Source organism: Coregonus lavaretus (assembly GCF_964263955.1).
Source record: "Coregonus lavaretus genome assembly, chromosome: 5".
In the NCBI taxonomy this organism is placed as follows: Eukaryota; Metazoa; Chordata; class Actinopteri; order Salmoniformes; family Salmonidae; genus Coregonus; species Coregonus lavaretus.
The window spans coordinates 27,341,545-27,364,196 of NC_139992.1; the positions used below are offsets into that span (position 1 = coordinate 27,341,545).

Below are 22,652 nucleotides of genomic sequence, written 5' to 3' on the forward strand. Positions count from 1 at the left end.
TATCTCTATACCTTAAATCCATTGTCTCCATCTTTTCCAGGTTTTCCCTGAAATCCAAGACACAGAAACTCAGTTCTACCATGAAAGCAAATAATTTTGTTTTTCTTCTATAAAAGCAAAATGTTATTCTATTGAAATGTGATCATCGTCACTCACCCTTGGTCCTGGTGGGCCTTGTTCACCCTTGACCCCATTTAGATATGGAATACAAGAACCCTGCAGACAAAAATATAAATTACATCAATGTTACTCATAGTGGCCATCAAAACACAAGTCAGGTCAATATTGGCTTAATGTACTGTAATGTCATTTAATGTATGAACGAGTTGAAAAATAGTAAAACACTCACTTTCTCTCCTCTGTCTCCTGTCTCGCCTCTCTGACCCTGAAGGATAGACACAAACACCTTTAGTAAGGAGGCAGACCTACTTTCCCTTCATCCATTCATCAATCCATTCATCCATTTATCCATCCATCCACCCATCCATTGATAACCATAGATTTGTTAATAGAGTGAGATGGAGGGCATTCGTCAGTGGCTTATGCTCCATGAAGGATTCAAGGGCTTAGGTCAAAGTAGGTCATCATCAACTATTATTATCATTGATTATCATTGATTATAAGGAGCTGTGTACCGGTGGTCCAGGGAGGTAATGCGTAACGGGATTTCCTCCCACTTCCTGTGATGGGGGTCCGGGGGGGCCAGGAGGACCACGGAGCCCTCGTTCACCCTATCAGGAGAGAGAAATACCAAGGGTACGGATCAGAAACGGGAACAAAGAAAACTATATACAGTGAAAAGGCAGAGGGCTTTGTTGTGGAAGAAGAGGAGGTGAATGGAGATGGAGACCAAATCTGGCCCTCAACGGTGAAGGAAGGAAGTTATAACTGTTTACAACTGATTTATTATGGCTATATTACTGCTTATAAACCCTTTATAAAGATGTTATAAACATGAAAGTGTGCGTGTTTCACCTTGTCTCCCTTCTCACTCTGGAAAGAAAGCCGGTCACCCTGGAGAGAGAAGACCAAAGTCATTACTGAGACAACTGATTGGCCTTCACAACTGAGAGCAATCTGATTGGATGAACAACAATATACAGTACAATAGGTCGGAACTTTGGCCTATTATCAGAAGATAATTGACAACAAGCCTACCTTCTCTCCTGGGGGGCCAGGTGGGCCAGGGAAACCCTAAAGGGAAAGAGGAATATAGTCAGTCAGTCAGTGTTCTAAAGACAATTTGATCCTAATGTTAAAACATTTCACAAAAGTAGTGAGAATAAGGTATCATAGGTATCATAGAATAGGGTATCATTTAAGTCTAAGTGATCCAGTGTTAGAGTGATCACTCACTCTGGGTCCGTCTGATCCCTGGTTTCCTGGGGGGCCTTCAGGTCCTGAGGGGCCATTAGGTCCCTGTAGGAAAGAAAGGATGAATATTCTGTATAAGCGAGTTGTTGTCAGGCACGCACGCGCGCGCACACACACACACACACACATACATACCGGTAGACCCGGTGTTCCAGGGAATCCTTTATCTCCTTTCAGTGGAATGATTCCTATAACACCACCTGGGTCTCCCTGGGAGAGACAGAAAGACAGACAGACAGACAGACAGACAGAGACAGGTTAGAGACTAATACACTACACAGAGGGACATTTATATTTCCCGGCCCATCAACAGTGTTGTAGTAGATGTCTTATGATGCTACAAATGCTTCCATACCTTTTAACACTGAAATGTACATAATTTATTTAGGATCTAAAAGACCTCTGTTTTAACTTACTTTCAATCCCATTAGTCCAGGGATACCCTGAGGAGAGAAATAGAGTTGTAAATCTCGCCCGATTGAATGATAAATACATTTTATTAATAGTTAATCATAACATCTTTCAGTATAGTGTCTTATGTTTCGTTAATTGATTTAGGTCTAGTATGAAATGCTGGTCTAAGGTGAAGTCTGTGGCAGTGTTGAAGTTAACACTGTGACCATGTTGGTGATGTTGATGTTGTAGAGAGCTTACAGGAGGACCCTGTAGACCAGGGAACCCAGGCTGTCCATCTGTCCCTCGGTCTCCCTGGAACACAGACATACAGATAAGAGACGTCAGTTCACACTGAAGACAGGGTTGAGACAGCATGGTTGGGTAGAAGTACGTAAATAACAGGAATTAGTAAGTGAGTTTCTACAGCAGAGTTGACACCAAACATATGACTCACCTTTGTTCCATTGCACCCTGGGATACCTGATGATCCAGGGGGGCCGTCTTGTCCAGGGATACCCTGTGGGGGAGAGGCAAGGACAGGTAAGACATTTGTGAGGTAGGACACATGGCCTAAACAACTTGTTTGTGAGGTTATGATTTACAGGAATTCACAGAACATACCGGAAGCCCTGGATTTCCTGGGAAGCCTGACAAACCATTAGATCCCTGCAAGACATCATATCACATTTTAGTCATTTAGCAGACACTCTTATCCAGAGTGACTTACAGTTAGTGAGTGCCTACATTATTTTTTATTTTCATACTGGCCCCCCGTGGGAATTGAACCCACAAGCTCTACCAACTGAGCTACATCCCTGCCGGCCATTCCCTCCCCTACCCTGGACGACGCTGGGCCAATTGTGCACCACCCCATGGGTCTCCCGGTCACGGCCAGCTACGACAGAGCCTGGATTCAAACCAGGATCTCCAGTGGCACAGCTAGCACTGCAATGCAGTGCCTTAGACCACTGCGCCACTCAGGAGTGTGAAACACAACACACAGCATTTATATTTGAGTAATTTAGCAGATCACTTTGAATACAAGTAATTGCATTCCAATAAGAAGGCAGACTCACATAAACCCAGTAATATTACGGTATACGTTCCTCAAGGTAGTCCTGACAAAAGCTAAAATGCTGTAAGAAAGTAAACACTGGTTTGCAGACTAGAAGAGGTCTGTTCTGATAGCATTATTGTGCTTACACGTGTTCCTTTCATTCCAGGAGTTCCAGACTCGCCATATTCTCCCTGGGAAGAGACAAGTGACATTGAGGTGACATTAAGACAACATAGAAGTGACATTACTAATTTTTTTAAAATAAAATGATGAATGTGTATGTGTTATAATATAAGCATAGTAAATCACATTATGCTGTCCCAAGTAAGGTCTCTTGGTGGGTGGGTGATACTGTGAACGGGTGTGGTCTGGAGCTGTCACTCACCTTAGGGCCCATCGGCCCTGCGGGCCCCTCATTGCCCTGCATGCCTGGGAACCCCATGTTGCCTTGGAGACCAGGAAACCCCCTCTCACCCTACAGGACACACAAAGCAGGTTGAACAGAGTCGAATGAAGTTACCCGTATAGATGCTGATCTATGTTTTTCGGCATCATAGTTGAGTCTAGGGTTTAAGTAAGGTAAGCTAATCCTAGATCTGTGCCTACAGGCAACTGGGGTTAAACAAATTAGGATTAGAAAAAATATGAAGGGGATTGATGAGACAGCAGCAGCTTGTCAGTACTGATTGCTTCATGTGTTCCTTCTATCTGCCACCAGATGGAGCTACTGTTCTTTCACGGGGCCATGTAGTCTGCCCTCACCCATTGAACACTGAACAAAAATATAAACGCAACATGTAAAGCGTTGGTCCCAAGTTTCATGAGCTGAAATAAAAGATCCCAGAAATTCTCCACATACACAAAAAGCTTATTTTGTCACACAACACAATTCCACAGATGTCTCAAGTTTTGATGGACCACGCAATTGGAATGCTGACTGCAGGAATGTCCACCAGAGCTGTTGCCAGAGAATTGAATGTTTCTCTACCACAAGCCGCCTCCAACGTCATTTTAGATTATTTAGCAGTATGTCCAACCGGCCTCACAACCGCAGACAACGTGTATGGCGTCGTGTGGGCAAGCGGTTTGCTGATGTCAACATTGTGAACAGAGTGCCCCATGGTGGCGGTGGAGTTATGGTATGGACAGGCATAAGCTACGGACAACGAACACAATTGCATTTTATCGATGGCAAATTCAATGCACAGCGATACCGTGACGAGATCCTGAGGCCCATTGTCGTGCCATTCATCCACTGCCATCACCTCATGTTTCAGCATGACAATGCACGGCCCCATGTCGCAAGGATCTGTGCACAATTCCTGGAAGCTAAAAATGTCCCAGTTCTTCCATGGTCTGCATACTCACCAGACTTGCCACCCATTGAGCACGTTTGGGATGCTCTGGATCGGCATGTATGACAGCGTGTTCCAGTTCCTGCCAATAACCAGAAACTTCGCACAGCCATATATGAGGCGTGGAACAACATTCCACAGGTCACAATCAACAGCCTGATCAACTCTATGCGAAGGAGATGTGTCGCGTTGCATGAGGCAAATGGTGGTCACAGCAGATAGTGACTGGTTCCACGTCCCTACCTTTTTTAAAAGGTATCTGTGACCAACAGATGCATATCTGTATTCCCAGTCATGTGGAATCCATAGATTAGGGCCTAATGAATTTCTTTCAATTGACTGATTTCCTTATATGAACTGTAACTCAGTAAAATCTTTGAAATTGTTGCATGTTGAGTTTATATTTTGTTAAGTACATTCTCAGCTGCCAAGAGTGAGAGAGGGGGATCTAGAGGAGGGGGGTGAGGCGTGGAAAAGCAGTGGTTTTTGGAGCCCTTTTTTGTGTGTGTGTCTCTGTCTGTCTTACTCTCTCGACCTCCTGCCTTTCTTTTTCTCTCTCCCATATCCCTCCATTCCTAAAGCTCACATGGGGTTGGAAGTTTAACATTCAATTCTAGGCCGTGAGAACCAGGACCTGGGCCGGTCGCCAAGGGAACAGAACCCCCATCGTGGGCGGAAGGAAGTGACATCATCACAGCGAAACTATGCAGGGGGAATTGAAATAGCGGTTGGTTTGCCAGGCTTCAACACCTTTCAACAGACAGACATGAGGCATGACTTCACCAGGCTCAGTCTGTCAGTCAGTCAGTACAGGCCTGGGTCCAGAGAACACACAGCTCCTCTGTCTATGCAGGGGGAATTGAAATAGCGGTTGGTTTGCCAGGCTTCAACACCTTTCAACAGACAGACATGAGGCATGACTTCACCAGGCTCAGTCTGTCAGTCAGTCAGTACAGGCCTGGGTCCAGAGAACACACAGGTCCTCTGTCGTCCTCTGTGGTCTGTCTGTCGGCTTCTGTTTCTAAAACAATGAGTCATTTTGAGAGCTTAAGGCTACACATGCAGGGTAGATAAGACACTGTTGCTAGGCTCTAATGTGTGTGAGTCAATACATACAGTAGCCGCTACGTAATTGTTTTTTTCTGTAATCCCTGAGAGGGTGGAGATGTAACTGAGTGTGTCATTGTTACTTTGAGATAAGACAGGCAATGTGTAGACTTTGTCTTCAAGTGTCTTTTAAACTTCCAACCACAATTTTAAACCACTGATTGCTGGATGTTCTGTAACAGTGTGGTACTGTTTCAAAAGTGAATGAGAGATTGTTCGGTCCGGTGGGAATGCCGCCCTCAGCTCAGCTGTGTGTCCGGACATGCTCTAATTCTGCCTGATTCCAGTCTGTCTCCATCCTGATCCCTGCTCCATGTCGTGGCTCCGCTCCTCCATTTTCCACCCAGGACTAGACTGACTATCCTGGACTCTAAGACTATACGTAACATAGTACATGTACAGCTGTGACACACAAATTAGTATGATATGTTACATTTGGTATGGTTACATAAGGCAGAAGGTTACTTAACCTCTACGGGATCGGTGTCCCATATACGGGACGGTTGAGCTAACATGCGCTAATGTGATTAGCATGACTGTTGTAAGTAACAGCAAACTTTCCAGGACATAGACATGTCTTATCTGGGCAGAAAGCTTAAATTCTTGTTAATCTAATTGCACTGTCCAATTTACAGTAGCTATTACAGTGAAAAAATACCATGCTATTGTTTGAGGAGAGTGCAAAACAACAAAAAACTTATCACGGCAACTGGTTTGATACATTCACCTCTGAAGGTAAATAATGTTCTTACATTTTAGTCATTTAGCAGACGCTCTTATCCAGAGCGACTTACAGGAGAAATTAGGGTTAAGTGCCTTGCTCAAGGGCACATCAACAGATTTTTCACCTAGTCGGTTCGGGGATTAGAACCAGCGACCTTTCGGTTTCCGGCACTACGCGCTTAACCACTAAGCTACCTGCTCTCATTTGTCATGGGTCCCAGAGTTAAAATGTAGCATAGTTTTGTTTGATTAAATCCATTTTTATATTCAAACGTTGGAACTGGGTTCTACAGTTTGAACCCCTGCTGTCTCTGGCTCCACACCCACCCCGCCTGGCCATCTAAATGTGTGAAAGTTAGTGTATAAGCTAATGATCCATCATGTATGACATTCCTGGGAGTGTGTAAACTTACATTTTGTATTACCATATCATTTTTGTATGTTCTCTATAGTTATGTACTTGAAAATGTATCAATTTACATATTCGGCACATTTGGGCAGACTTGATACAAAATAATCCAGTATTGCAATGCTTCACTGGATCAATCTGAAACTTTGCACCCACACTGCTGCCATCTAGTGGCTAAAGTCTAAATTGCACCTAAACTGCAATATTATATTGTGGCCTTTCTCGTGCATTTCAAAGATGGTGAAAAATAATAATAGAAAACATGTTTTTTGGTTTGTATTATCTTTTACCAGATCTAATGTGTTATATTCTCCTACATTAATTTCACATTTCCACAAACTTCAAAGTGTTTCCTTTCAAATTGTATTAAGATAGATTTTTTTTTTTGGTATTCTTTCTTAAAACTGCATAGTTGGTTAAGGGCTTGTAAGTAAGCATTTCACTGTAAGGTCTACACCTGTTGTATTCAGCGCATCTGACAAATACAATTTGATTTGATTTGATTTGACAAATATGCATATCCTTGCTTCAGGTCCTGAGCTACAGGCAGTTAGATTTGGGTATGTCAATTTAGGCGAAAATTGAAAAAAAGGGTCCAATCCTTAAGAGGTTAAGCCAAAAACGAAAGGAATGAAGTTGGTCGGGGATTATGGTTGCCTATGACATGGGTATAACGCAAACATCTAGGAACCCAAAAGGTTGTGCGTTCGCGTTTTAGCTAATTAGCAACTCTTCAACTACTTAATACTTTTTAGCTACTTTGCAACTACTTAGCATGTTAGCTAACCCTTCCTCTAACCTTAACCCGTAACCCCTATTCTAGCTATCGTTAGCCACCTAGCTAACGTTAGTCACCTAGCTAAGTGGAATTTGTAACATATTATACATAATGCAAATTCGTAACATTCTTCAAATTGCTATTCGTAACATATCATAAAAAAAATTATTCGTAACATATCATACGAAATGGATGATGGACATCCAAAAATGTATACATACCGTACCATAAGAAACGTCCCTAGACAGAGTCACCACCCCTTTGAGCCTAACAGGGATTCTGGAATCTTTAGTTTCTAGGTAGAAATCTCAGGATGAGTGAGAGTAGGTGAAAGAGATACGGTGCGAAGAAAAGAAGAGAGTGGAGAGAAATGTGAAACTGGTAGACAATGAAGGAGTGATGGACAGAATGCTTACCTTTGCTCCTTTTACTCCGCTGCAGTCACATTTTCCTCCGCACGATGACCCAGAACACCCCTACAGAGAGAGAGAGAGAGAGATTAGCAATCAGTAGACTGAGACTGAGACCATTATACACCACTAGAGGGCAACATAATCCCCCCCCCCCCCCCGATCACCCCTAGTCTTCCAAAGCTCTCTGCATTCTTTTACAGCATTTATCTCTTCTGCCAGTGGCAACACGCAACACTGACACTAACACAAACACACACAGCATGAACCAGAAACATTAATTTGATCAGTTCAAATGATCAGAAAGGAGATCGTGGTGTTAACTGTTGTAATTTGCTTTGCAGCTTTGAGGCAGCTCTCCTGCAGCAACCCTACTAGGCAGTTACCCACATGACAGTTTACCAGCTGGCCTCACTACTCTCTCAAACCCCTCTCCCTCTTACTCTCGCCTCTTCTCCTCTCACCAGGGACTAGAGCCTGGGAACTGCCCTGTAGCCCATCTCTCCTCTCTTCCCTCCATTATCCAGCTGTTCGTTGCTCACGTGTGAGGCGTGCTGCCAGAGCCCTGTCAGGCAGAGCAGGGTGGAGTATATCTACTGAGACTGGGCTAACACTGAGGACAGGGCTACAGAGCACACAGCCATGAGAGTGACACTCTCAAGAAGCACACACACACACATATACAGTGAGGGAAAAAAGTATTTGATCCCCTGCTGATTTTGTACGTTTGCCCACTGACAAAGAAATGATCAGTCTATCATTTTAATGGTAGGTTTATTTGAACAGTGAGAGACAGAATAACAACAAAAAAATCCAGAAAAACGCATGTCAAAAATGTTATAAATTGATTAGCATTTTAATGAGGGAAATAAGTATTTGACCCCTCTGCAAAACATGACTTAGTACTTGGTGGCAAAACCCTTGTTGGCAATCACAGAGGTCAGACATTTCTTGTAGTTGGCCGCTAGGTTTGCACACATCTCAGGAGGGATTTTGTCCCACTCCTCTTTGCAGATCTTCTCCAAGTCATTAAGGTTTCGAGGCTTACGTTTGGCAACTCGAATCTTCAGCTCCCTCCACAGATTTTCTATGGGATTAAGGTCTGGAGACTGGCTAGGCCACTCCAGGACCTTAATGTGCTTCTTCTTGAGCCACTCCTTTGTTGCCTTGGCCGTGTGTTTTGGGTCATTGTCATGCTGGAATACCCATCCACGACCAATTTTCAATGCCCTGGCTGAGGGAAGTAGGTTCTCACTTAAGATTTGACGGTACATGGCCCCGTCCATCGTCCCTTTGATGCAGTGAAGTTGTCCTGTCCCCTTAGCAGAAAAACAACCCCAAAGCATAATGTTTCCATCTCCATGTTTGACGGTGGGGATGATGTTCTTGGGGTCATAGGCAGCATTCCTCCTCCTCCAAACACGGCGAGTTGAGTTGATGCCAAAGAGCTCCATTTTGGTTTCATCTGACCACAACACTTTCACCCAGTTCTCCTCTGAATCATTCAGATGTTCATTGGCAAACTTCAGACGGGCATGTATATGTGCTTTCTTGAGCAGGGGGACCTTGCGGGCGCTGCAGGATTTCAGTCCTTCATGGCGTAGTGTGTTACCAATTGTTTTCTTGGTGCCAAGAGTGTGCAAGGCTGTCATCAAGGCAAAGGGTGGTTATTTGAAGAATCTCAAATATAAAATATATTTAGATTTTTTAAACACTTTTTTGGTTACTACATGATTCCATATGTGTTATTTCATAGTTTTGATGTCTTCACTATTATTCTACAATGTAATAAATAGTAAAAATAAAGACAAACCCTTGAATGAGTAGGTGTGTCCAAACTTTTGACTGGTAGTGTATGTGTGACAAACCCTAAGTAACCAGTAGAGAGCACAGTCGCAGAACCCCAAACATACAGTACACACATAATTTATATACAAACATACGTACACACACACACAGTCTCATCTCCATCATCTACCCTCACTTCCTTTCGCAATTCCCCGTTCACTCCCCACTCTCTCTGTCACACACACACCCTTGCCTCCGCTCCACCTCAAGTCCAAGCTAAGTGGATCAATGTGTAGTTGCTGCTGCTGATCTGAGAACCCTGGTAAACATGGGTATCAGTCACCCTCTACAACTCAAACCACCCTGCTATCCTCATCCTCACCACAGGCCCCCCCTTTCGCCCCTTCTTTCTTGCTCTTTCTCTTTTCCTCACTCTGTAACAGTGTTGCTTCCATCCCACTCCTTGCTCACACCTCTGAACACATCGACAACAGTCACCCACAAAGAATCGTTACCTATCGCTCCACAAATGCTGCAGCCCGTGCAGAGCAAGGGAAACAACTCAGAGCGAGTGACGTCACCGATTGATGTCACTAGCGCGCACCACTAACTAGCTAGCCAGCCATTTTACACCAGTTACACCTCTCTCTCATATTGTTTTTATAGAGATTTTACTAGATTTCATTCTAATGTGCTGGAGGAATAGTCAATTAACATGGTAGTGTGAGTGCCTGCTTGAGAGTGAAAGCGAGCGAGCGAGAGAGAGATCGAGAGCAAGATTACTGACTGTTGAACCAACTACGTACATGTGTTACTTGTTATGGCTAAATCCTCTAGCTCACACCAGTACAGCTTCTGATGTACATAATCGTTTACTGTACCACTATTTCGACAAATCCCCATGATTGTTAGATACTGTAAACCAAGAAGAGTTGATGCTCTGAAGAAAGTGACATTTTCATGAACTTACAAATGTAACTGATTTCAGTGATCAATAATTTTTCCACGTGTTGTTCTCTCCGTTTCCCTCCGCCTCCAATTCTCTCTCTTCTGTTTCGTTCCGTCTGCCTCTCTATCTCCTTCCCTACATCCTCCTGTTAGACAAAACTTCTCCATCTTTCTCTGATCAGACATTCCAGCAGGTTCTTTGCATGACAGAGATGCCTCCAACCCTCTAACCCAGAACACACTGACACGCATGACGTGGTAATGTCTCCACGTGTCTGTCATCTCCTGTGTATGTTCTCACTCTGCCATTCTGCGATGTCTATCACATGCTCTCTAACCACAACATGCAAATCTGACAGGAGATCAAAGGAAGGGTAGCTTGTTTTTTAGATGTCCCGTTTTGCTTTCTTTCTCAGTCTGTTTCGCATCTCACCAAACCCAAACACCAGATCGACAAGATAGCAGGCCGACTAAACTGACATCCATACAAAAACAGATTTGTAGTTAATGACCTGTGCTGCTAAAGAGAGAGACTGCCCACTGGGCACAGACGTCAATTCAACATCTATGCCATGTTGGTTCAACGTAATTTCAATGAAATGACATGGATACTACCAGTGTGTGCCCAGTGGGTGGGCTGATTGAGTATCTGGTCCTATGTGAAAAAGGGATCTTAAGAGGGCGTTATCACCTAGATTCCCAAGTCTATAGGGCTATGGGGGCTATCGGGACTATCAGTAATAACAGAAAGCAGTAGAATGTATAAACCATCTCTGTGTGTGTGTGTGTGTGTGTGAGAGTATGTATGTATGTGTGAGGGTTTCTCTCCACTAGTTCACATACTGGACCAATAGGCCACGACAGCAGAATGAAATGAGTGTGAAAATGATGAGAACAGAGAGGCTGAGGAATTAAATGAGTGTGAAATTACAGGGTAGGAGGTGAGGATGATGTATGAGTCTTGACTTGGATGTAGTGAAGCCATTTTCCCAGACCGGTTGCATACTCAAACACTAAACAGATTTCAGATTCCAAACAGACTTCAAAAGAAAATGAACTACAGTATGTTTCTGAGGAGAGGAGCGATTCCTGGATGTTTAGTGGAAGGTAATGGGTTTCTGAGTATCCAGTACACAATGGCCATGTCCAAAATCTAGCTTGCCTACTACTTACTTAAACTGCATACTGTGTACGAATCGTACTACATACATTTTAGAATGTACCGTTTAGTAAAAATGAATGCAGTAACCAACAAATAACATCATACTAGGCTCATCCTACTGAGAATGTGTCATCTAATGCACAATTGCGTTGATTCCCGCCATTCGTTCATTTTGGGTCTCTAAATACGATTCTCTTTCTCAATAGTGTGTAGAGAATTCTATAGATGAAACGCCAAAATGAGTATGACATCCTGTTATTTAAAGCATACTACATTTTCGAAATTCCACATACTATAAAACGTAATATTTTTTGTATACCCAAAATGCCTACTATTTAGAATGCAAGTAGGTGTATTCGGACATGGCCAATGACCTGGGTCTGGAGTAGGTACAATAACCACCTCAACAGAAACCTCACAGGTCTGTGTAAGCGTGGTTGTATATCATTTGTATGCTTGTGTGTCTGGCTGTCAAATCTGTTCAAAATTATTTGTACTGTATGTATATTTTTGCCAGAAGACCTGCAGGTGTTTATGTGCATGCCTGTAGAATTTTGCATTTGCGTGTGTTTGCTTGTCTGTGTATGTATGCGTGAGTAATTGTGGGCGTGAGTGTTTAATCCATGGCCATGCTGGCAGGGACCATGGGCTCCAGTGTTTGTTGAGAAACAGACAGATAGCATCTCAGAGTGCAAGCAAAGATGAGTGAAGGGAAAGAGAGGGAGAGGAATGAGTTTTTAAAAAAGGGAGAAAGGAGGAGAGAGACCAATTATTAGAGCTCATAGAGCGAGAGAGCGAAGGTCAGTTTAGAGGGAAGGGACTGTGATAGGACCAGAGGTAGAAATATCTACAAGCTTTGTGTGTATGCATATGGGGGGATTCGACCATTTAGCCATACATCTCCCAGTAGGCTCAATCCCAAGATCTCAACCCAGTTCAACACTTTCCCATTACATCATTGGTTTGTCTAATGTCACTACTCAGAAAGAAAAGCTCTTCTCAGAAACTCCCTATACTGAGGAGAGGAGACACGAAAGAAGAGAGGAGAGGGGCTGGTGAGTAATGTTTATACTCCAGATTAGAGGACTGGATTGATTGAGTGGATTGATACTAGGGGGTCTGACATCCATATGAACAGTCATTATATAAGAGAGGATGAGAGTGCAAGAGAGTTACGTAACTGTGTATGTTCTTCAAAATGTATGAAGACAGCTGGACACTGTTCCCTGAAGTCCTAAGGCTAAGACAAACAGGGTTCCTCTCACTGTGAAATTCTGAGGGTATTTCTGTATAAATCTGCCCTTTACTGTAACATGCCATCTGTACGAAGCAGCTACACTCTATTCTCCTTCTCCCTGTTACAGACAAGCAGTGGAACAAGCTGTGATCAGACACAGATCTGGTCAAAACATCTACACTATTACGAGTCCAATCACAAGGGTTTGTTTCCATGGTGATTTTGTTATGAAAAGGCAGCATGACCTTTTCCTCACTGTGTGGGAAAGACCATTTTGGCTGGTATCACTTATTATAGCTCACAAGGAAGCTGCCATGTCCTATGGTGGTGAGCTGAGAGTCAGGAAAGCAATACTTTTGATCACCAGACAGGGGCAGAAACATGCCTTGGCTAGAAGCCTTTGGAACTGTGCGGTGCGCTCACCTTTGATACTGTAGGTTAACCTACTGGCACTTTCCTGAAGGGTCTGTTCAGTGTTTATGACCGTGTCTAAATAAGTATGTACTGTAAATAGGTGTGTCTGATGCGTCATCAACACCTGCATATCTAACCTATACAGTGCCCCTTCCCTGCCATCCTCTCGCTCCTTTCCACTTTTCCTCCATCTTTCAGGAGAAAACGCTAATGTCAGTGCCGTATGCTCGTGGACTACATTCTGAGGCTGACCAGACACACACTCGGAGCAGGAAGTCTTTTGTTTTAGTTTCTGAAAACAACAACAAACAGTCTTCTTCCACATTCTGACTTCCTGATACGAGCAGTTGAGATAATACCCATAGCCATTCCTCTTCACTCCAGCTGAGGAGCTTAGGAGGAGAGCCATGTTTATGAATGAGAGAGATGTTATGTACTTTCTGTGGTAGGACTGAGGAAATACCTTCAAGCCAGACACAAAACACTGTTATGACTGACTGCCATTGTATCTCATTCAATAAAAATCTAAGCAGTGGCCTGACTGTCTATACCACAGAATCACAATCACTGTGTGTGTGTGTGTGTGTATGTATGTGCGTGCGTGCGTGCACATGCACATCAGGCTATTGCAGCAACATTTTAGGGAGAGAGGTCTTGGATTGAGGGATTCATCCTCCCACATGCCAGGCATGGGTTGAGGTCAGCCGCTGAGGGTTTCTGGGATACACTGGGGGTTTGTGGGGTGGGTCAATCAGTGGTGGGCAGCTATGAAGGGAATGTTGTGCAAAGTGTGGCTGTAAGCTCCAAAGGTTGCTACAGGACATTAGACATACATTAGCCTGACCTACAGTGGCTTGCGAAAGTATTCACCCCCCTATTTTGTTGCCTTACAACCTGGAATTAAAATGGATTTTTTGGGGGGGGTTGTATCATTTGATTTGCACAACATGCCTACCACTTTGAAGATGCAAAATATGATTTATTGTGAAACAAACAAGAAACAAGACAAAAAAAACAGAAAACTTGAGCGTGCATAACTATTCACCCCCCAAAGTCAATACTTTGTAGAGCCACCTTTTGCAGCAAATACAGCTGCAAGTCTCTTGTGGTATGTCTCTATAAGCTTGGCACATCAAGCCACTGGGATTTTTTCCCATTCTTCAAGGCAAAACTGCTCTAGCTCCTTCAAGTTGGATGGGTTTCACTGGTGTACAGCAATCTTTAAGTCATACCACATATTCTCAATTGGATTGAGGTCTGGGCTTTGACTAGGCTTTTCCAAGACATTTAAATGTTTCCCCTTAAACCACTCAAGTGTTGCTTTAGCAGTATGCTTAGGGTAATTGTCCTGCTGGAAGGTGAACCTCCGTCCCAGTCTCAAATCTCTGGAAGACTGAAAAAGGTTTCCCTCAAAAATGTCCTTGTATTTAGCGCCATCCATCATTCCTTCAATTCTGACCAGTTTCCCAGTCCCTACCGATGAAAAACATCCCCACAGCATGATGCTGCCACCACCATGCTTCACTGTGGGAATGGTGTTCTCGGGGTGATGAGAGGTGTTGGGTTTGCGCCAGACATAGCATTTTCCTTGATGGCCAAAAAGCTCAATTTTTGTCTCATCTGACCAGCGTACCTTCTTCCATATGTTTGGGGAGTCTTCCACATGCCTTTTGGCGAACACCAAACGTGTTTTCTTATTTTTTCTTTAAGCAATGGCTTTTTTCTGGCCACTCTTCCATAAAGCCCAGCTCTGTGGAGTGTACGGCTTCAGTGGTCCTATGGACAGATACTCCAATCTCCGCTGTGGAGCTTTGCAGCTCCTTCAGGGTTATCTTTGGTCTCTTTGTTGCCTCTCTGATTAATGCCCTCTTGCCTGGTCTGTGAGTTTTGGTGGGCGGCCCTCTCTTGGCAGGTTTGTTGAGGTGCCATATTCTTTCCATTTTTTAATAATGGATTTATTGGTGCTCCGTGGGATGTTCAAAGTTTCTGATACTTTTTTATAACCCAACCCTGATCTGTACTTCTCCACAACTTTGTCCCTGACCTGTTTGGAGAGCTCCTTGGTCTTCATGGTGCCGCTTGCTTGGTGGTGCCCCTTGCTTAGTGGTGTTGCAAACTCTGGGGCCTTTCAGAACAGGTGTATATATACTGAGATCATGTGACACTTAGATTGCACACAGGTGGACTTTATTTAACTAATTATGTGACTTCTGAAGGTAATTGGTTGCACCAGATCTTATTTAGGGGCTTCATAGCAAAGGGGGTGAATAAGAGCGTCTGCTAAATGACTGTAATGTAATGTAATGTACATATGAACGCACCACTTTTCCGTTATTTATTTTCTAGTTATTTTTTTCATTTCACTTCACCAATTTGGACTGTTTTGTGTATGTCCATTATATGAAATCCAGATTGTAATGCAACAAAATAGGAAAAACGCCAAAGGGGATGAATACTTTTGCAAGGCACTGTAGGATGATAACCGTTGCAAAATAATGTCTGCTAGCACAAACTGGAATATGTTCCGGGATTCTTCCGATAGCATTGAGGAGTACACCACATCAGTCACTGGCTTCATCAATAAGTGCATCGATGACGTCGTACCCACAGTGACTGTACGTACATACCCCAAGCAGAAGCCACAGGCAACATCCGCAATGAGCTAAAGGGTGGAGCTGCCGCTTTCAAGGAGCGGGACTCTAACCCGGAAGCTTATAAGAAATCCTGCTATGCCCTCCGACGAACCATCAAACAGGCAAAGCGTCAATACAGGACTAAGATGATATAATTCACAAGTGATAGGCTAATATTGTCACCCATCAGACTTTTCTTGATTTAATATTTTCTTTACATATACTAAATAATATATGTGTGACATTTGTTTTGATTTAGAATGGACCATTATCATGCACCTGTATCAAAACAGGGGCAGCAGGAAATAATACATGTCATCTATGCACTTCAATAGCGAATGGAGGAAGCTTTTCCCCGTGGTTTATGTTCATGCCAGCCAGGTAGGTTATACTCCTGTTCAAATAAAATAAAATCAAATTGTATTTGTCACATACACGTGTTTAGCAGATGTTATAGCGGGTGTAGCGAAATGCTTGTGCTTCTAGCTCCAACAGTGCAGTAATATCTAACAAGTAATATCTAACAATTTCACAACATATACCCAATACACACAAAACTAGTAAGGAATGGAATTTAAGAATATATACATATATGGACAAGCAATGACAGAGCGGCATGGACTAAGATACAGTAGAATATTATAGAATAGAATGCTGTATATACATATGAGATGAGTAGTGCAAGATATGTAAAACATTATTAAAGTGAATACTCTCCCGAGTGGTGCAGTGGTCTAAGGCACTGCATCGCAGTGCTAGCTGTGCCACTAGAGATCCTGGTTCGAATCCAGGCTCTGTCGTAGCCGGCTGTGACCGGGAGACCCACAGGGCGGCGCACAATTGGTCCAGGGTAGGGGAGGGAATGGCCGGCAGGGATGTAGCTCAGTTGGTAGAGCATGGCGTTTGCAACACAAGGGTTGTGGGTTTGATTCCCACGGGGGGCCAGTATAAAAAAAAAAGATGTGTGCACTCACTAACTGTAAGTCGCTCTGGATAAGAGCGTCTGCTAAATGACGTAAATGTAGTGTTCCATTTCTTAAAGTGGCCAGTGATTTCAATAGGCAACAGCAGCCTCTAATGTGCTAGTGATGGCTATTTAACAGTCTGATGGCCTTGATAGAAGCTGTTTTTCATTATCTCGGTCCCAGCTTTGATGCACCTGTACTGACCTCGCCTTCTGGATGATAGCGGGATGAACAGGCAGTGGCTCGGGTGGTTGATGTCCTTGATCAATTATCTTTTTGGCCTTCCTGTGACATCGGGTAGTTTGCCCCTGGTAATGCGTTCGGCAGACCGCACCACCCTCTGGAGAGCCCTGCGGTTGCGGGCGGTGCAGTTGCCATACCAGGCGGTGATACAGCCCGACAGGGTGCTCTCAATTGTGCATCTGTAAAAGTTTGTGAGGGTTTAGGTGCCAAGCCGAATTTCTTCAGCCTCTTGAGGTTGAAGAGTCTCTGTTGTGCCTTCTTCACCACACTGTCTGCGTGGGTGGACCATTTCAGTTTGTCGGTGATGTGTACGCCAAGGAACTTGAAGCTTTCCACCTTCTCCACTGCGGTCCCATCGATGTGGATAGGGGGGTGCACCCTCTGCTGTTTCCTGAAGTCCACGATAATCTCCTTTGTTTTGTTGACGTTGAGTGAGAGGTTATTTTCCTGGCAGCACACTCCCAGAGCCCTCACCTCCTCCCTGTAGGCGGTCTCGTCATTGTTGGTATTCAAGCCTACTACTGTTGTGTCGTCTGCAAACTTGATGATTGAGTTGGAGGCATGCTTGGCCATGCAGACATGGGTGAACAGGGAGTACAGGAGGGGGCTGAACACGCACCCTTGTGGGGCCCCAGTGTTGAGGATCAGCGAAGTGGAGATGTTGTTTCCTACCTTTACCAACTGGGGGCGGGCCGTCAGGAAGTCCAGGACCCAGTTGCACAGGGCGGGGTTCAGACCCAGGGCCTCGAGCTTAATGATGAGCTTGGAGGGTACTATGGTGTTGAATGCTGAGCTATCATCAATGAACAGCATTCTTACATAGGTATTCCTCTTGTCCAGATGGGATAGGGCAGTGTGCAGTGTGATCGCGATTGCATCGTCTGTGGATCTATTGGTGCGGTAAGCAAATTGAAGTGGGTCTAGGGTGACAGGTAAGGTAGAGGTGATATGATCCTTGACTAGTCTCTCAAAGCACTTCATGATGACAGAGGTGAGTGCTACAGGGTGATAGTCATTTAGTTCAGTTACCTTTGCTTTCTTGGGTACAGGAACAATGGTGGCCATCTTGAAGCATGTGGGAACAGCAGACTGGGAAAGGGAGAGCGTAAACACACCAGCCAGTTGGGCTGCGCATGCTCTGAGGACGCGGCTAGGGATGCCGTCTGGGCCGGCAGCCTTGCGGGGGTTAACATGCTTAAATGTCTTAATCACGTTGGCCACGGAGAAGGAGAGGCCACAGTCCTTGGTAGTGGGCCTCATCGGTGGCACTGTGTTATCCTCAAAGCGGGCGAAGAAGGTGTTTAGCTTGTCTGGAAGCGAGACGTCGGTGTCGGCGACGTAGCTGGTTTTCCTTTTGTAGTCCGTGATTGTCTGTAGACCCTGCCACATACGTCTTGTGTCTGAGCCGTTGAATTACGACTCCACTTTGTCTCTATACTGATGTTTTGCCAGTTTAATTGCCTTGCGGAGTGAGTAGCTACACTGTTTGTATTCTGCCATATTCCCAGTCACCTTGCCATGGTTAAATGCGGTGGTTCGCGCTTTCAGTTTTGTGCGAATGCTGCCATCTATCCACGGTTTCTGTTTATTATTATTTATATTTTTTCACTTTTATTTAACCAGGTAAGCCAGTTGAGAACAAGTTCTCATTTACAACTGCGACCTGGCCAAGATAAAGCAAAGCAGTGCGATAAAAACAACAACACAGAGTTACATATGGGGTAAAACAAAACATAAAGCCAAAAATACAACAGAAAATCTATATACAGAGTGTGCAAATGTAGCAAGTTATGGAGATAAGGCAATAAATAGGCTATAGTGCAAAATAATTACAATTAGTATTAACACTGGAATGATAGATGTGCAAGAGATTATGTGCAAATAGAGATACTGGGGTGCAAATGAGCAAAATAAATAACAATATAGGGATGAGGTAGTTGGGAGGGCTAATTTCAGATGGGCTGTGTACAGGTGCAGTGATCGGTAAGGTGCTCTGACAACTGATGCTTAAAGTTAGTGAGGGAGATAAGAGTCTCCAGCTTCAGAGATTTTTGCAATTCGTTCAAGTCATTGGCAGCAGAGAACTGGAAGGAATGGCGGCCAAAGGAGGTGTTGGCTTTGGGGATGACCAGTGAGATATACCTGCTGGAGCGCAGACTACGGGTGGGTGTTGCTATGGTGACCAATGAGCTAAGATAAGGCGGGGATTTGCCTAGCAGTGATTTATAGATGGCCTGGAGCCAGTGGGTTTGGCGACGAATATGTAGTGAGGGCCAGCCAACGAGAGCGTACAGGTCACAGTGGTGGGTAGTGTATGGGGCTTTGGAGATAAAACGGATGGCACTGTGATAGACTACATCCAATTTGCTGAGTAGAGTGTTGGAGGCTATTTTGTAAATGACATCGCCAAAGTCAAGGATCGGTAGGATAGTCAGTTTTACGAGGGCATGTTTGGCAGCATGAGTGAAGGAGGCTTTGTTGCGAAATAGGAAGCAGATTCTAGATTTAACTTTGGACTGGAGATTCTTAATGTGAGTCTGGAAGGAGAGTTTACAGTCTAACCAGACACCTAGGTATTTGTAGTTGTCCACATACTCTAGGTCAGACCCGTCGAGAGTAGTGATTCTAGTCGGGTGGGCGGGTGCCAGCAGCGTTCGATTGAAGAGCATGCATTTAGTTTTACTAGTGTTTAAGAGCAGTTGGAGGCTACTGAAGGAGTGTTGTATGGCATTGAAGCTTGTTTGGAGGTTTGTTAACACAGTGTCCAATGAAGGGCCAGATGTAACTCTGGTTTTGTATTTAGCCCTGATGCCAGATGAAACCTCTCGAATCTCCTGATCCATCTGGGCCAATCTGCCGTGATTGAGAAGCCAAAGGGCTCTGGATGAGTTATATGTATAGCTGCCATTAAAAAAAAAAAGTATTTATTATTATTATTGCTTGCAGATAAACTTTCCCTCTTCCTAGCGTTTTTTTATTTGTTTTTTTCCTGTCTGTCTCGCTGTGCTGCTCCGTGAGGGCCCATGTTTGCCTAGCAACAAAGACTCCACACCATGCTCCACACACACAGTGGGCTCCTGGACAGACACACTGCTGCTGCTTCCTCCCGACTTTAGCTAGCAAGCATCACAACTTTGTTCATTTGCACAACGTTCCTGGTTCACTTCTAAATGTCCACACTCACTGAGAATGACATTCTGTAGCTAGTTTCAGCAGACAGAGTGGCGAACAACATCAGATTTTCACTTCTGACACCATGTAAGAATATATAGACGGGACACCATAGTGTTAGCTTAAGAAAACTGAACATAGGCCCTCACAGAATAGCAAATATAACCTAACCTGACCTTATCAGGTAGAAACTCTTTGTCAAAGCTCAACAAGACAAAGGTTTTCTCAGTCTCGCCATTGCCACGGGTCTACGTCTCAAATTGCGGGTGTCACAAACACCAGAAATATAATTTTTCATTTGATCCACCTCTACACTCAACGCTACCCCACTGATCACCCCTTTGAGCGGCAACCTGTTCCGGAGAGCAAAGCACACCACAGGTTGAACCCCGAACCGCGTGACGCAAAGCGCCCGCTTCCTCTGGCCGGAGGATGCAAAAAAATAATCCACTTTCAGATGTAACTAGTGATGTTATTTTTGATGCCGGAGCTCCAAGACATGTGTAGAAATTGCTAAGCAATGTACATCGAAGCAGTGTGCCGATGCCTGTATCACTTTATCAGAAGCATAAGATCAATAAGGTCCAAAGCTTATTTTCCTTGAACAACACCCTGATTGGTTTTGGTATTGGTTTGGTAGAAGACAAAAAGGCTACGATGCACACACGCTACGGGATGTGGGAAGTCATCTATAATAATTTCGCTGCTCTAAATTCTTTTGACCTGCAGGTGACACTAGTGTTGATCAAAGAGTAATGAACCTATTTTCGAATTGGCTGTAAAACCTCAATGCTTCAGGATCATTTCCCCATCACTAGATTTAAACTTTCCCAGCTTGTCCTTTACCCAGCTTGACACAATGTATGGGTCTGCCAAAAAGCAGGAATCCACTCTCACCGGTAGGATTCAAAGGGAAAGCGTTGGAAGTCTCTACCACACCTGTCGCCACAGATAGGCCCACATCATCCTGATCTGGCTCAACCTCAGAGAACTCGCAATAACACCTTTTATAGTATTTTTAACACTAGGAAGAGTATATAGTTTACACCAATGCTGTTATGCAATAACACCTCGTATAGTATTTTTAACCATCACACCAAGGGGTCCGTATCTCTTGACAAGGTCACTCAATGTTGGGTTAAGGACATTACAATAATATTTACAAGTCATTATTGCCACATGCTCTTATGTAAGCGTTTATAAAGACTTCAGAACTGGCAGCAGACATGCTAAAAGGTATTCTTCTTCAAATATGTATTGTCAGATCGCAACCAACTGAAAGGCGCATACACCACCACCTACTGTACTGGAGTTTGAGGCAGGCCATGGCCTCCCTATTAATTTTGACATTTAGCAGACACTACTTTCCATAGTGAGTGCATACATTATCATTATTTATTTTTTGCACTGGGCCCCCGTGGGAATCATACCCACAACCCTGGTGTTGCAAGCGCCATGCTCTACCAACTGAGCTACACAGGACATCTATTAATTTATTTCTCTTATCTAGTCCTGTGTTTCCGCCTACTATTCTGGAGCGTGAATTCATTATACATTTTGACACAAAAAGGGAAGGGACAAAGGACGGGGAAAAGTGAAGAAAAATTGCCCTATCAACTAACCCTACACACATTAAAACCTCACCACTATTCTACTACTTGGGACTATCTGATCCTACACCAGGCCGGCAGCCTGGGAGGATGGGACACTATCGTTCAACACACCTTGTAAATCTGCAATACAATCTCATACACCCAAGTACTTCTCTGCAGCAGCCACCACAACATTTATTTTCTGTGATTTACATTCCATTTCTGCGGTACAGTTGATAACCATGGCTATGAACACTAGAAAACCAACCGTACTGAATCACATGTTATTCCTGTCACACTCTATTTACCTTGGCCTACTCTCAGGGAGCCTCTTAGGATCCCTTGCCCTGGACCCATCTTCCTCTACCTACAGTTAACACACAACTTTTTCCACCAATACTACACATTCCTTTGTTTCATGCTCTCATGCACACTTCTCATATCTAGGAATATCCCTCCTGCACACTGCTGCAACATGACCATAAGCTTGGCACCTAAAACACCGTAATGGGATTGGGACAAATGCTCTGACGGGATAACTGACACATCCTAACTTCACTTTGTCGGGTAAAGACTCTGCATCAAAATTCAGCAGAACAGACAGTGTCTTCTCTGTTTCACCACGCTCTCCATCGGGTCTGCAACACACCAAACGACGGGCATCACAGACAACAGGAATCTTCCATTTTAGTTGATCATTCTCAACACTTAAAGGACCCAAACAGTCATTCTGATTCCCAATCATGACCTCACCTTGACTGACAGCTCTTTGAAACACACATGTCAAGAAACTTGGATGCAGTGAGCAGTGTTTCAGTAAAATCATCTCAAGCTAATTTGGTGATACACAAAGCAACTCAAACAACATTGAAATTGCATCAATGATGTGC

The 22,652-nt window shown here is 44.0% G+C and overlaps 1 protein-coding gene across 1 annotated transcript in view; it reads right to left on the minus strand.

The window, feature by feature from the left end:
* LOC311129635 (uncharacterized protein) overlaps window positions 1-22,652 on the minus strand; it is a 79,813-nt gene that overhangs the window by 15,543 nt on the left and 41,618 nt on the right. The window contains exons 2-16 of the mRNA XM_084161984.1: window positions 7,616-7,675; window positions 3,213-3,302; window positions 2,974-3,018; window positions 2,392-2,436; window positions 2,225-2,287; window positions 2,029-2,082; window positions 1,791-1,817; window positions 1,510-1,584; window positions 1,357-1,419; window positions 1,159-1,194; window positions 976-1,014; window positions 636-731; window positions 350-385; window positions 157-216; window positions 12-47 (exon numbers count right to left, since the gene is read on the minus strand). Coding sequence (XP_084018110.1) covers window positions 12-47; window positions 157-216; window positions 350-385; window positions 636-731; window positions 976-1,014; window positions 1,159-1,194; window positions 1,357-1,419; window positions 1,510-1,584; window positions 1,791-1,817; window positions 2,029-2,082; window positions 2,225-2,287; window positions 2,392-2,436; window positions 2,974-3,018; window positions 3,213-3,302; window positions 7,616-7,675 — 825 coding nt within the window. The remainder of the gene's footprint in view (window positions 1-11; window positions 48-156; window positions 217-349; window positions 386-635; window positions 732-975; window positions 1,015-1,158; window positions 1,195-1,356; window positions 1,420-1,509; window positions 1,585-1,790; window positions 1,818-2,028; window positions 2,083-2,224; window positions 2,288-2,391; window positions 2,437-2,973; window positions 3,019-3,212; window positions 3,303-7,615; window positions 7,676-22,652) is intronic.